Source organism: Aquarana catesbeiana, linkage group LG11, assembly GCF_042186555.1.
Source record: "Aquarana catesbeiana isolate 2022-GZ linkage group LG11, ASM4218655v1, whole genome shotgun sequence".
Classification (NCBI taxonomy): Eukaryota; Metazoa; Chordata; class Amphibia; order Anura; family Ranidae; genus Aquarana; species Aquarana catesbeiana.
Genome location: NC_133334.1, coordinates 102,720,190 through 102,735,851, shown reverse-complemented (window position 1 = coordinate 102,735,851; position 15,662 = coordinate 102,720,190). Strand labels below are relative to the sequence as shown.

The window sequence follows — 15,662 nt, the reverse complement described above, 5'->3', positions numbered from 1 at the left end:
TTGTAAAGTCCTCAATGAGCTCCTGAACCTCTCCCCCCCTTACTTCACTTTGCTTGGAAGAAGTGCTCTATGCACACTACAAATCCCATAGGGTGTTATTTACGAAAGGCAAATCCACTTTGCACTACAAGTGCAAACTACAAGTGCAAAGTGCACTTGAAATTGCACTGGAAGTGCAGTCGCTCTAAATCTAAGGGGTAGATCTCAAATGAGGGGAAGCTCTGCTGATTTTATCATCCAATCATGTGCAAGCTAAAATGCTGTTTTTTATTTGCCTTGCGTGTCCCCCTCCCTCGGATCTACAGCGACTGCACTTCCAAGTGCACTTGTGGTGCAATTTCAAATGCACTTTGTTTAGTTTGCACTTGTAGTGCAAAGTGGATTTGCCTTTAGTAAATAACCCCCATAGTCCTTTGTCCATAGTCCATCTTGGAGTTAGCAAGAGAAGATGACTACATTCCTACATACAGTGGGACCATGGAGAATAAGTGTAGCCACCCACTAACAGGAAGTTGGATCATAGTAGAAAAAAAAGGTAATTTGGATTTGGAGGAGGCTGAGAGCAATAGAAGGTTATTTTTTATTAGGAATACATGCTTGAAAGAATTATTTTTTAAACCATAGTTTAGTGACACTTTATGGCAACGCACGTTAACACGTGATATAACTTGCATTAATGTGCATGGGTTAAAGCCCTGAAAAAGTGTGAACTCTGCCTAACAATTTAAAGCATATTAGAACACTAAACTCCCCTTACTCAGTATCTAATAAAGAAACACCTCTCCTCTGTAATGTACATCATGTTTTGTAGCTTTTTCATTTTTTGAACATGTTATAACTGCACATGTTATAACTGCATATGCATCTAAAGTATATATTCACACCCCTCTTACTTATTTCCTAAGAAAGCCACACCTCCCTTCTGTAAAGTGCATCATGTTTTATAGCTTTTTCATTTTATGAGCATGTTATAACTGCATATACAATATTATATTCACTTGATTATGTCCTAAATTGGTATGCAGGTAATTTTTTCATTTTTTTCTAATGTAACAGCTTCCCAGAGCACCACATCAAAAGGCACTGAACCCTCAACAGTTACCACTTCTACTTCCACAACTTCCACACTTTCTATCCCTACTAGTGAAACTGTTTTCTCATCCAGTACTACAAAAGAAACCTCACCCACCGTAGTTACAACGGGCAGCGTTAGTACCATATTATCACCTTCTACAACAACAGCATACACTTCTGAAACTAAACCAACGGTAACCACTAAAGAAACACTGGCTACTACTACAGTCCTCACTTCACATCCTACCACTGCTAGTGAAACTGCAACAGTTTACACACCTACAGGATCAGTACTAACCTCCACAACAGGTGTTATACCTACTACTACAACACGTTCAACTACTAGAAGTGAAACAACAGAAATACAAACACCCACTGAATACACACCATCCTCAACCACTAAAGGTACTGCTACAAGCACAACCCCTAAGCCTACATCAGCCTCAACTACCAAAGGTATTGTTACCAGCACAACTGCAGCGTCTACTTCCAGCACAGCAACAACACCTAAAACTATCACTACCACATCTGCTGCTACTACCAGTGAAACTAAAATTTCTACTACAAGTGCAAAAACATCACCTATAACTGAAATTACAGCTACAACAATCTACATTTCCTCTGAATCTAAACCAACAGCAACCACTAGAGAAGCACCACCTACTACAGCACACACTACACTTAGTACCACTGGTGAAACTGTAATGACATTCACACCTACAAAATCTATACTAAGCACAACAACAGGTGTTTTAGCTACTACTGCTGAAAGTACCACACATTCTGCTACTACAAGAAAAACAACAGAATTGCAAACACCTACTGAATCTACACCAGCCTCAACCACCAAAGGTACTGCTCCCAGCACAACTGCATCTCTTACTACCAGCAGTGCTACAACACCTCATACATCAATTGCATCAACACCAACCCCAGCCACTGAAACTATATCTACTGAATCTCAACCAACAGCAACCACTAAAGAAACACCAACTGCTACTACAGCACACACTACACTTCTCACTACTACTGGGGAAACAACAACAATTTACACACCTACAACATCTGCACTAAGTACAACCGCAGGTGTAACAGTTACCACAAGTTCTACTGCTACACATAAAACAACAGAAATACAAACACCTACTGAATCTACACCAGGCTCAACCACCAAAGGAGCTGCCCCCACCACAACTGCATCTCTTACTACCAGCAGTGCTACAACACCTCATACATCAATTGCATCTACACCAACCCCAGCCACAGAAACTACAGCAACCTCTGCTACTATTACTGCTACAACAGCTGGTACTACTAGCGAAGCTATAGTTTCTACTACAAGTGCAAAAACAATACCTTTAACTGAACTTACAACCACACAAATCTATACTTCGTCTGAATCTCAACCAACAGTAACCACTAAAGAAACACCAACTGCTACTACAGAACACACTACACTTCTCACTACTACTGGTGAAACAACACCAATTTACACGCCTACGACATCTGCACTAAGCACAACCGCAGGTGTAACAGCTACCACAAGTTCTACTTCTACACATAAAACAACAGAATTACAAACACCTACTGAATCTATACCAGGCTCAACCACCAAAGGAGTTGCCCCCACCACAACTGCATCTCTTACTACCAGCAGTGCTACAACACCTCATACATCAATTGCATCTACACCAACCCCAGCCACTGAAACTACAACAACTACTGAATCTCAACCAACAGCAACCACTAAAGAAACACCAACTGCTACTACAGCACACAGTACACATCTCACTACTACTGGGGAAACAACAACAATTTACACACCTACAACATCTGCACTAAGCACAACCGCAGGTGTAACAGTTACCACAAGTTCTACTGCTACACATAAAACAACAGAAATACAAACACCTACTGAATCTATACCAGGCTCAACCACCAAAGGAGCTGCCCCCACCACAACCGCATCTCATACTACCAGCAGTGCTACAACACCTCATACATCAATTGCATCTACACCAACCCCAGCCACAGAAACTACAGCAACCTCTGCTATTATTACTGCTACAACAGCTGGTACTACTAGCGAAGCTATAGTTTCTCCTACAAGTGCAAAAACAACACCTTTAACTGAACTTACAACCACACAAATCTACACTTCCTCTGAATCTCAACCAACAGTAACCACTAAAGAAACACCAACTGCTACTACAGCACACACTACACTTCTCACTACTACTGGTGAAACAACAACAATTTACACACCTACGACATCTGCACTAAGCACAACCGCAGGTGTAACAGCTACAACAAGTTCTACTTCTACACATAAAACAACAGAAATACAAACACCTACTGAATCTATATCAGGCTCAACCACCAAAGGAGTTGCCCCCACCACAACTTCATCTCTTACTACCAGCAGTGCTACAACACCTCATACATCAATTGCATCTACACCAACCCCAGCCACTGAAACTACAATAACTACTGAATCTCAACCAACAACAGCCACTAAAGAAACACCAACTGCTACTACAGCACACACTACACTTCTCACTACTACTGGAGAAACAACAACAATTTACATACCTACAACATCTGCACTAAGCACAACTGCAGGTGTAACAGTTACCACAAGTTCTAGTTCTACACATAGAACAACAGAAATACAAACACCTACTGAATCTATACCAGGCTCAACCACCAAAGGAGTTGCCCCCACCACAACTGCATCTCTTACTACCAGCAGTGCTACAGCACCTCATACATCAATTGCATCTACACCAATCCCAGCCACTGAAACTACAGCAATCTCTGCTACTATTACTGCTTCAACAGCTGTTACTACTAGTGAAGCTATAGTTTCTCCTACAAGTGCAAAAACAACACATTTAACAGAACTTACAACCACACATATCTACACTTCTTCTGAATCTCAACCAACAGCAACCACTAAAGAAATACTAACTGCTACTACAGAACACACTACACTTCTCACTACTACTGGTGAAACGACAACAATTTCCACACCTACAACATCTGCACTAAGCACAACCTCAGGTGAAACAGCTACCACAATTTCTACTGCTACACATAAAACAACAGAAATACAAACACCTACTGAATCTATACCAGCCTCAACCACCAAAGGAGCTACCCCCACCGCAACTTCATCTATTACTACCAGCCGTGCTACAACACCTCATACATCAATTGCATCAACACCAACCCCAGCCACTGAAACTACAACAACTACTGAATCTCAACCAACAACCACTAAAGAAACACCAACTGCTACTACAGCACACACTACACTTCTCACTACTACTGGGGAAACAACAACAATTTACATACCTACAACATCTGCACTAAGCACAACCGCAGGTGTAACAGCTACCACAAGTTCTACTGCTACACATAAAACAACAGAAATACAAACACCTACTGAATCTATACCAGGCTCAACCACCAAAGGAGCTGCCCCCACCACAACTGCATCTCTTACTACCAGCAGTGCTACAACACCTCATACATCAATTGCATCTACACTAACCCCAGCCACTGAAACTACAGTAACCTCTGCTACTATTACTGCTTCAACAGCTGTTACTACTAGTGAAGCTATAGTTTCTCCTACAAGTGCAAAAACAACACCTTTAACTGAACTTACAACCACACACATCCACACTTCTTCTGAATCTCAACCAACAGCAACCACTAAAGAAATACCAACTGCTACTACAGAACACACTACACTTCTCACTACTACTGGTGAAACAACAACAATTTACACACCTACAACATCTGCACTAAGCACAACCGCAGGTGTAACAGCTACCACAAGTTCTACTTCTACACATAAAACAACAGAAATACAAACACCTACTGAATCTATACCAGGCTCAACCACCAAAGGAGCTGCCCCCACCACAACTTCATCACTTACTACCAGCAGTGCTACAACACCTCATACATCAATTGCATCTACACCAACCCCAGCCACTGAAACTACAGCAATCTCTGCTACTATTACTGCTTCAACAGCTGTTACTACTAGTGAAGCTATAGTTTCTCCTACAAGTGCAAAAACAACACCTTTAACTGAACTTACAACCACACAAATCTACACTTCTTCTGAATCTCAACCAACAACAACCACTAAAGAAATACCAACTGCTACTACAGAACACACTACACTTCTCACTACTACTGGTGAAACAACAACAATTTACACACCTACAACATCTGCACTAAGCACAACCGCAGGTGTAACAGCTACCACTAGTTCTACTGCTACACATAAGACAACAGAAATACAAACACCTACTGAATCTATACCAGGCTCAACCACCAAAGGAGCTGCCCCCACCACAACTGCATCTCTTACTACCAGCCGTGCTACAACACCTCATACATCAATTGCATCTACACCAACCCCAGCCACTGAAACTACAGCAATCTCTGCTACTATTACTGCTTCAACAGCTGTTACTACTAGTGAAGCTATAGTTTCTCCTACAAGTGCAAAAACAACACCTTTAACTGAACTTACAACCACACAAATCTACACTTCTTCTGAATCTCAACCAACAGCAACCAGTAAAGAAATACCAACTGCTACTACAGAACACACTATACTTCTCACTACTACTGGTGAAACAACACCAATTTACACACCTACGACATCTGCACTAAGCACAACCGCCGGTGTAACAGCTACCACAAGTTCTACTTCTACACATAAAACAACAGAAATACAAACACCTACTGAATCTATACCAGGCTCAACCACCAAAGGAGCTGCCCCCACCACAACTTCATCTTTTACTACCAGCAGTGCTACAACACCTCATACATCAATTTCATCTACACCAACCCCAGCCACTGAAACTACTGCAATCTCTGCTACTATTACTGCTTCAACAGCTGTTACTACTAGTGAAGCTATAGTTTCTCCTACAAGTGCAAAAACAACACCTTTAACTGAACTTACAACCACACAAATCTACACTTCTTCTGAATCTCAACCAACAGCAACCACTAAAGAAATACCAACTGCTACTACAGAACACACTACACTTCTCACTACTACTGGGGAAACAACAACAATTTACACACCTACGACATCTGCACTAAGCACAACCGCAGGTGTAACAGCTACCACTAGTTCTACTGCTACACATAAGACAACAGAAATACAAACACCTACTGAATCTATACCAGGCTCAACCACCAAAGAAGCTGCCCCCACCACAACTGCATCTCTTACTACCAGCAGTGCTACAACACTTCATACATCAATTGCATCTACACCAACCCCAGCCACTGAAACTACAGCAATCTCTGCTACTATTACTGCTTCAACAGCTGTTACTACTAGTGAAGCTATAGTTTCTCCTACAAGTGCAAAAACAACACCTTTAACTGAACTTACAACCACACAAATCTATACTTCTTCTGAATCTCAACCAACAGCAACCACTAAAGAAATACCAACTGCTACTACAGCACACACTACACTTCTCACTACTACTGGTGAAACGACAACAATTTACACACCTACAACATCTGCACTAAGCACAACCGCAGGTGTAACAGCTACCACTAGTTCTACTGCTACATATAAGACAACAGAAATACAAACACCTACTGAATCTATACCAGGCTCAACCACCAAAGGAGTTTCCCCCACCACAACTGCATCTCTTACTACCAGCAGTGCTACAACACCTCATACATCAATTGCATCTACACCAACCCCAGCCACTGAAACTACAGCAATCTCTGCTACTATTACTGCTTCAACAGCTGTTATTACTAGTGAAGGTATAGTTTCTCCTACAAGTGCAAAAACAACACCTTTAACTGAACTTACAACCACACAAATCTACACTTCTTCTGAATCTCAACCAACAGCAACCAGTAAAGAAATACCAACTGTTACTACAGAACACACTACACTTCTCACTACTACTGGTGAAACAACAACAATTTACACACCTACAACATCTGCACTAAGCACAACCACAGGTGTAACAGTTACCACAAGTTCTACTGCTACACATAAAACAACAGAAATACAAACACCTACTGAATCTACACCAGCCTCAACCACCAAAGGAACTGTTACCAGCACAACTGCATCAGCCACCTCTGGAGAAACTTCAGCTACTACTGCAGCACACACTACACCTCCTGCTTCTAATGAGGAAACTACAACAATTTCCACACATACAACATCTGTAGTAATCACAACAACAGGCGTTACAGCTACTACAAGTCCCACCACTGAAAGTAAAACTACAGAAACACACACATCTACTGAATCTATACCAACCTCAACCACAAAAGGCACTGCTACAAGCACATTCATATCTACACCATTCATATCCACTGAAACTGCTACTCCCACCGCATCCCAATATACTGCATCCACACATTCCTCTGCTACAACTGTCACTCAGATTACTACATCTGGAGCAACTACGCATACATCTCCGGAATTTTCGACAGGTGAAGTTACTACTCCAGTAAAGGCAACAACAGCTGAAACTACTACAAAGAATACTGCCCCTTCAAATATAACAGAAGGTACTTTTATAGGTATTACATAGCTTGTAATGTTTTACTCTGTAGATAGGAGTTAAAAAATTATGTGGTGTGGTATAGATAAAAAGTAATCCATTGCCATGCCTTTTCCTTTGCTTTTCCTTCTGGCCCCACTTTGAAAACAATTGCACATTCAGAATGTGATAATATAGTTTAGTTTACCACTGTTGTTGACTTGGTACTCTTGCATGAACAGTTGTTAAGGCTTTGGGAATTAGCACTGGCCTCAGTTTACTTTGAATGCATTAATGAATCAAGGGTACCAGACATAGTTTGGACTGTGATGATATAATTTCCATTTTTCTTTTTCGTAAATTGAAAGAATAAACAGTCCCTTTATTTTTTTTTAAATTTCTTTTAACAGCATTTACCACAATAGTTACAACAACTGGCCCTACAGTGACACCCGAGGCACCATCTACCTCAAGGAGTGAGACATCACCAGTTACATCTTCTATTACCACGATTCCTGTCACACATAATACTCAGGACACCACTATCACTTCCTCTACAATGTGTGTATGTGTATACAATGGGACATCTTATACACCAGGTAATGTAATCAACAGGAAAGTGATAATTATTTAGTTATGGAAACAGAGGGGTTGGTTTATTAAAGGCAAATAGACTGTAAAATCTGTAAGTGTAGTTGCTCCAGAATTTAGTTAATAAGGGGGAGCTCTGCTGGCTTCCATCATCCAATCACATGTAAGCAAAACTGCTGTTTTTTTTTTCTCCTGCATGTGATTGGGTATTCTTTGCAACTCTGCAAATCTCTGATTGCAAGCACATCTATAGGTTTTGTTGTTTTTATGATCAGAGGTTTTCATTGATTTATTGTTGGCTATGTTGTCAGATATGTTAATGGTAAATCATTATGAGCTGTACAGCCATAAGACTCAGATAAATGACTAAAGCAGGGCATACATTATGTAATACATTTCTTTATTCCCCCATCCACGCATTCAGTGTTGATGGGGGAATCCCTCCCATATCGTCATTGTGTTCTGCTGGCGGAGAGCACAGGGAGCCTTTCTCACCGGCAGAATACAAAGATCACTGCTGGCAGCTTTAGCATGCAAAAAATCCAAAAGGCTGGTTTTACTGAAGTCAGTTTATAAATTGGTTCCAGTACAACCATCCTGCCCATAGGTGGATTGAATTTCAGCCGGTCCTTGCTGAACTCGCTGAGATTCGATCTGTTTATAACTGGCTTAAGGGAGTCAGCAGATATTGTTGAGAAGAGGAAGCCTAGCTAATATGACTTGTTCAAGCTTTGAATAAAGTATTAAAGGTATAAAACCTCTTCAAGGTTGTTTTTTTGCCATCTGTGTATCATTAGAGGAATATCCCTTCACTTACTGTTCCAGGAACAGGTCCCCATGAAAAGATTCTTCCTTACCTCTTGTTCTGAGGACAACTCTAAAAAAGGGGATTTCCCCTCACTTTCTTGGTGACAGTTGTCACCAGTACAAATAGATAGCTTGTAATTCTCAATTGAGACACAAATATCAATAAAAATGTGAGGGGTCTAACCTTCTCCATCTATTCAAAATTAAATTAAAAAATGTTTTCTATAGAGATACATTTATAGATAACAGTTACTATAAAAGTGTACAGTAAAAGTGAAGTAAAGTTAATGCATTCACACATCTAAAATATATTAATCTGATATAAAAAATAAAATGGTATTATATAGATTTTAGAATACATAATGTAATTATTGTAATATCCAAAAAGCTTGATGTCGCATATATTGTGATAATATTTGTTTTAAATGTCAGGTGAGATAACCAGCGGTGTAACTGATGACACTTGCTACAAAGTCATCTGTGATCCAGAATGTCAGACTCAAGTGCAGCATTGGCCTTGCTCAACAACACCTCCAACAAGTAGTCCAAAAACATCATTTACTAGTATTCAAACTCCACCTTCAACGCAGTCAACAGCCACTACAACACCATCAACTACTCCAAGACAAAGCTCAACCACAACCACCATTACTAAAACCACAACTTCAACAACTGAAGTTAAGACAACACCTACTACCGGATGCATACTTGATCGGCAATATAAAGTTAGTATATTCTTTCTTATGATTATTCTGTTATGGGAACATACCACTTAAGTTAGAACATCCGGCTCTGGTTATTTTATTTGCTATCAACCCGTTTTTAATTTATATAATGACCTATTAATGTAAGTTATAAATATTGCTGATTTAGAGGCTAAATCTTTTATATTATTTGAGGATATATTATTTGTCCTTTTTCTGTTTAATTGGATTACCTGTCAGTAACCAAATGTAAATTTATCTCTAAGCTACATTATGGGTCTGAAATGAGAAATTCATGTAAGGTAAAGGGAAAGTCACACTGTCTCATGTAACCCTCTGAAATTCTGTATTTCTCCAGGAAGATGAAGTCTGGTCATTGTGTAACTGCACCAAGGCCCGGTGTTTACCAAACAACACAATTGAGATTACGCAAATCAAGTGTGAACCACCTCCTAAGATCACCTGTGCCAACGGACGCCCACCAGTACCTGTTCCAGATGAAGACTTATGCTGCTGGCACTGGGAGTGTGAATGTAAGCTCTTCTAGTCATATTAAGCCCTGGTTCACACTGGTGTGACTTTGGATGCAACTTGAGACGCTATGGGGGTGATTTATTAAAACGGGAGCATGGCACAGCTGTGCATGCTAGCCAATCAGTTTATAACTTCAGCTTCTTCAATTAAAATTTAACAAAAAACCTGGAAGCTGATTGGTTTCTATGTAGACCTGCTGATTTTGCACCCTCCAGTTTTAGTAAATCAACCCCACAGCGTCACATGACAAGTGAAATCACATTACAGTATGTGCAATGGTGATCAATGGACGCCAACCAGTATCTGTTCCAGATGAAAACTTATGCTGCTGGTCCTGGGAGTTGCAGATTTTGCACTCTCCAGTTTTAGTAAATCAACCCCACAGTCACATGACAAGTGAAATCACATTATGTTCAATGGTGATCATTCCAATCAGTTGACTCAAGTCGCTGCGACTTTAAAAAAAGATTCCTGCACTACTTTGGTGCAACTCCTGTGCAATTTCAGCCCCGCAGACTTAGTAGCAATAAAAGCCCCTTAGCGCTGTATTTATTATAAAGCAGCTAAGTAACAAAACATCATTAAAATTTTTTTTTTTCATGCAGGGCTATTTGCTGTTTTAATCAAAGAGAGTCAGGGAAGCAGAATCTGCTATAGATGTAACTATATTAATTATTTCGTTCTAAAACAAATATTTTATATACATTGTAGCAAAAAGATATGCAACATCAGTTTAAAATATAAATCCAAAAATAAACTTAAACAATTATAGTTTTGTTTAATTTATGGTTCGCTGGTAAGTGTGACAAAGTGCCTGAAGTTTGAAAGGATTGCTTAATTCTTTGGCATATTAAAGTGTAACTTTAGGCAAAGCCTTTGTTTTGTCTTATAAATTATAGAATAAAGTAGAGAAGGGTTAAAACCTTTCCTTTTTTTTCTGTTATTGTCCCATTGGGGAGATTTGCTGCCACTTCTTGTTCCAGTGACGCAATTGGAATTATGTGGGAATCTTTTGAAATTGAGGAAACATTTAATTTTAGACACGTGCCCCCGATGGAAGAATCCTCTTCACCTCCTGTTCCAGTTCCATCTGTAAAACTTCCCATAACATTTTGTCTGGTGACAATAGTCACCAGGACAAACAAAACGGTACATCTACCCGATAGGGACCTAGACTGCAACAAAAGCCCAACAGAGGTCCTAACCTTTCCCTATCCAAAGTTACAAAAAAAGTAGTTTTATGTTTTTAGAGATACTTTTATTTTAAAACACAGGTAGTCCGTCAACCACACACAGTAAAAAAGGACTTCCATATCATGTTTGCAATCGACACATCCTGCTTGCAAATTACTTTGGCACGGATAAAACATTTTACTGCAGAAGAATTAGGTGTGTCCGGCATAAGTTAAATACAAAAAAAGACTGTGATATGAGACGTGAGATTTCCCTCCTGGCTCTGTGAGCTGTCTTGAGTTTCTTTTGTCTGTATATTTATCTTCTTCCACCCATTTTCTTAATGCCATTTTAAATCACATGTTCCACATCTACAGCTTTGTCAAAGCAAGAATGGCAAAAAGAAGGCAATTTACAATAAGAGTCAATGACAGTTTGGCAAATATGAGGGATAGTCAAAGCTTTCCACCCAACAAAACAGGCCTTGGTAGCAATGAGCATCGTGGACCTCTGTCATAATGATTTTGCAGCTGATTAAAATATAATTTTCTTCAAATATTCATTTCAGACAATGCTTATCAAAACATGTGATGGGGTGGCAATTTTACATGGGTAGTCAAAAATAGACAGTGATCTGACATGACTAATAAATTATATCTTACTATTTGTGATGTGAAGTTACTGAACAAATTGGTCCATGCATATCTAAACTTACTTTAAATAGTAGTAGAATATAGCAAATCTCAAAACAGATGTAAACCCTAACTACATAACATTTACTTTGTCCTGTTTTTTTTCTCATAAAATGTGTTTTTCATTTTTTAATCCCTTTTCCATCATAGTGCTGTTAATGTCTTTCAGCCACTACTTGTCTGTAGGCCCTCACTCTAATGTTGGCTGCTCATTAATGATTAGGTCTGGCATCCTAAAAGTGACAACAGTGGACCATCTCTGTACAATTTGTTTCACAATGGCCGCTTGCAGTCTCCATGGGGACACATGTCAGGGTGAGAGTGCAGGAGAACACTTGGAAGATAGTTGTTATCTCATAACAGGAAGTGACCAAATAAGGTCCCTCTAAATATTTAGACCCTAACAACTTAAGGCTGACATTTAGGCTGATTATACTTTTTTATGTTTTTTTTTATACTTCTTTATACTTTTTTATATATTTTTTTATATTTCTTTATACTTCTTTCCTATGCACAATAAGTATGAACAGAAAATATTCCCTGTACCTTACTCCTATTCTGAGATATCGCACTGCTTTTAGTGCTCAATAAAGACTTAAGAAGAAACAATCGAGTTGCCGGCATTTCTTGCTATTCTGAGAAAATGCTGTCTGTGACATCATCAATTTTCTTCTCATGCTGCGGCTGTGTCCTGCTGGTGTGGGGAGGGATCAGTCTAATACCCAATGCCACATCCTATGAGCGTTAGGCAATACATGAGGCTGTGACACAACTGGTGGCCCCGCTCAAGGAGAGAACACAATGAAGACCAGTTATATGAACTAGATAATAAGGAAAGGGAGTCCTGTGAAGCACAAACTTCCAGGGCGGCTGCTGTTTAAACAGCAAATTTATATACAGATTCATCTAAGGTAAAAATACATTGTTACAGCATTATAATTCCTGGCCAGGGTTCAGCTTTAAAAATAAAAACATAATGCTCACTTTTCCATTCCCTTGATTATAGAAATGGTATACATATAAACTAGAATACCTATCCCCGGGTGGTCAAAACATTAGTTCAATGTGCATCTCTCCTATAAAGCATTAAAGGATAGACGTTTGCACCTGCCACAACACATAAGACTCAGTTAACTATGCTATAATGACCTTTATTTTCCATAATGACCTTTATTTTCAGCTGAAAATAATAACTGTAAAGAAGGTATAGTTTAGTGCATTGGGCCCATTGAGGGAAAAGAACTTTGAGTTTTCACAATAACATGTTGCTTAACAATAACAACCCTTGGCTACCATTGTGGATCTTTGAGATAATTGTTGTGGACACTCTATTCATATCTATCTGGTGAAGAGGGGTTTGAGATTAATGATCAATGTAACTATTTCGATCAAGATTTACACAACTTTCTTCTAATATTCACACTTTTTTTCTAACTGACTTAAGCCGGGTACACACAGGTCGAATGTCGGGAGACATCGGCCGGTTAAAAAAAACCTCCGACATTCTGCCCGTGTGTATGTCGGTCTGGAAAACCATCAGCCGACCTACTCCCGATTAGTGCTCTCAGCCAATGGCAGAGAATACTGATTGGAGTGTTTTGGCGGGGGCGCCCCCCTGTCAGAACACAACAGCTCAGTGGGGAAGATCGCTGTACTAATGTCGGATGGTTACTACAGCGGCTCCGACCAGAGCTGACAGTTTTTTTGTTCAACCCGCTGGGTTGTACAAAAAAAAGTGTAGTATGTACCAGACTTTAGGTGAAAATATGTGACTCAGGGATGAAAGTTGTGTGAATCTTGGTTAAAAACAGTAATAAGTAGACCCCTAAGCATTGTATGTTATTAATGCACAAGTTAAACCTATTTCTTAAATCTGGCTAATTGCATAGACAACAAAATAAGTAATCTTTGGTTGTGCTAGGCAGCTTTAATGAGAAATATTAATTTTGTTATCCAGGTGTTTGTTCAGGATGGGGTGATCATTATAGCACCTTTGATGGGACATATTACAGTTTTCAAGGCAACTGCACATATGCTTTGGTGGAGGAGATAGAAAAGAAGACAGATAATTTCGGTATTTATGTTGATAATTTTGACTGTGGATCAAAAGATCATGTCTCCTGTAGTCGTAATATTATTATCCGATATGAAACTCAGGAAATCCAAATGAAAAAGAAGAGTTTGCCTCATGCCAATGTCCAGGTAAGATCATGTGCAAATATACTACGGGGGAGATTTATTAAAACTAGTGTACACAGACTCTTATGCAGCTGTGCTTAGTAACCAATCAGTTTCTAACTTCAGCTTGTTTAATTAAGCTTTGACAATAAAACCTGGAAGTTCAGTTTTTTCTATGCACAGTTGCACCACATTTGATGTGCACCAGTTTTAGTAAATCCCCCTCTCTGTGTGGCCCCTTAAACTAGAAGTGGATTAAAGGGGCGATGATGTGTGTGCATACCCTTTTGCATAATGTATTATATATACAACAATAAACAATAGCCGCCTTGCTGTTGCTGTTTCTTAGTGTAGACAGTCCCAATGAAAGTCTTTTTTTATGTAGTTTTCACAGAGCTGTTCAAGTTTCAACCTTGCTCCAAACAGCTTTATTATTTTTGTATCATGAAACACACATAGGCAGTATTTGCAAAGAAAACTGAACAGTTTACAAGATTTAGATGGAGTGTTCATATGAAAAAGGTCTCTCTTTTTTGCAGGTTTTCATAAATGGTGAAGTTGTTGGTGTGCCCTATAAGAAATATGGAGTAAAAATTTATAAAGTTGGTATTAATCATATTGTGGAAATTCCTGAGTTGAAGACTAATGTCACTTTCAATGGGGAGGATTTTTCTGTCAAAGTACCATCTAACGTTTTTGCGAAAAACACACAGGGACAGTGCGGTAAGCTTTGTGACCTGATTATTCAATCTGTGATTTTTATGGTATTACATATAACAATTACTGTGAAAAATGTGAAAGAAAATAAATATGGGGAGATTTTTTTGCTTTTGGGAATTAGTTGGATACATTTTTATTTGCAATTGTCCTTTTTGCTTTTTGTTAGGACCAATCAAAGGTATACGAAAGAAAATAAAAGTTGCATGTGATCTTGTGGTTCTCAGTCTGTTTATCATCATTAGGGATGAGCTTCGAGTTCGAGTCGAACTCATGTTCGACTCGAACATTGGCTGTTCGCAAGTTCACCGAACAGCGAACAATTTGGGGTGTTCGCGGCAAATTCGAATGCCGCGGAACACCCTTTAAAAGTCTATGGGAGAAATCAAAAGTGCTAATTTTAAAGGCTAATATGCAAGTTATTGTCATAAAAAGTGTTTGGGGACCTGGGTCCTGCCCCAGGGGACATGGATCAATGCAAAAAAAAGTTTTAAAAACGGCCGTTTTTTCAGGAGCAGTGATTTTAATAAGCTTAAAGTCAATCAATAAAAGTGTAATATCCCTTTAAATTTCGTACCTGGGGGGTGTCTATAGTGTGTCTGTAAAGGGGCGCATGTTTCCTGTGT

General features: G+C 39.3%; 1 protein-coding gene across 2 annotated transcripts in view; it reads left to right on the top strand.

The window, feature by feature from the left end:
• The window catches only part of LOC141112206 (uncharacterized), a 122,666-nt gene that overhangs the window by 83,178 nt on the left and 23,826 nt on the right, over window positions 1–15,662 (top strand). Inside the window, exons 34-39 of one of the 2 annotated variants that reach the window (XM_073604800.1) lie at window positions 1,057–7,668; window positions 8,051–8,239; window positions 9,471–9,763; window positions 10,101–10,275; window positions 14,099–14,343; window positions 14,859–15,042. In XM_073604800.1, the coding sequence (XP_073460901.1) occupies window positions 1,057–7,668; window positions 8,051–8,239; window positions 9,471–9,763; window positions 10,101–10,275; window positions 14,099–14,343; window positions 14,859–15,042 (7,698 nt within the window). Of the gene's footprint in view, window positions 1–1,056; window positions 7,681–8,050; window positions 8,240–9,470; window positions 9,764–10,100; window positions 10,276–14,098; window positions 14,344–14,858; window positions 15,043–15,662 lie in introns of both variants that reach the window. The other variant, XM_073604799.1, reaches the window with a different exon arrangement.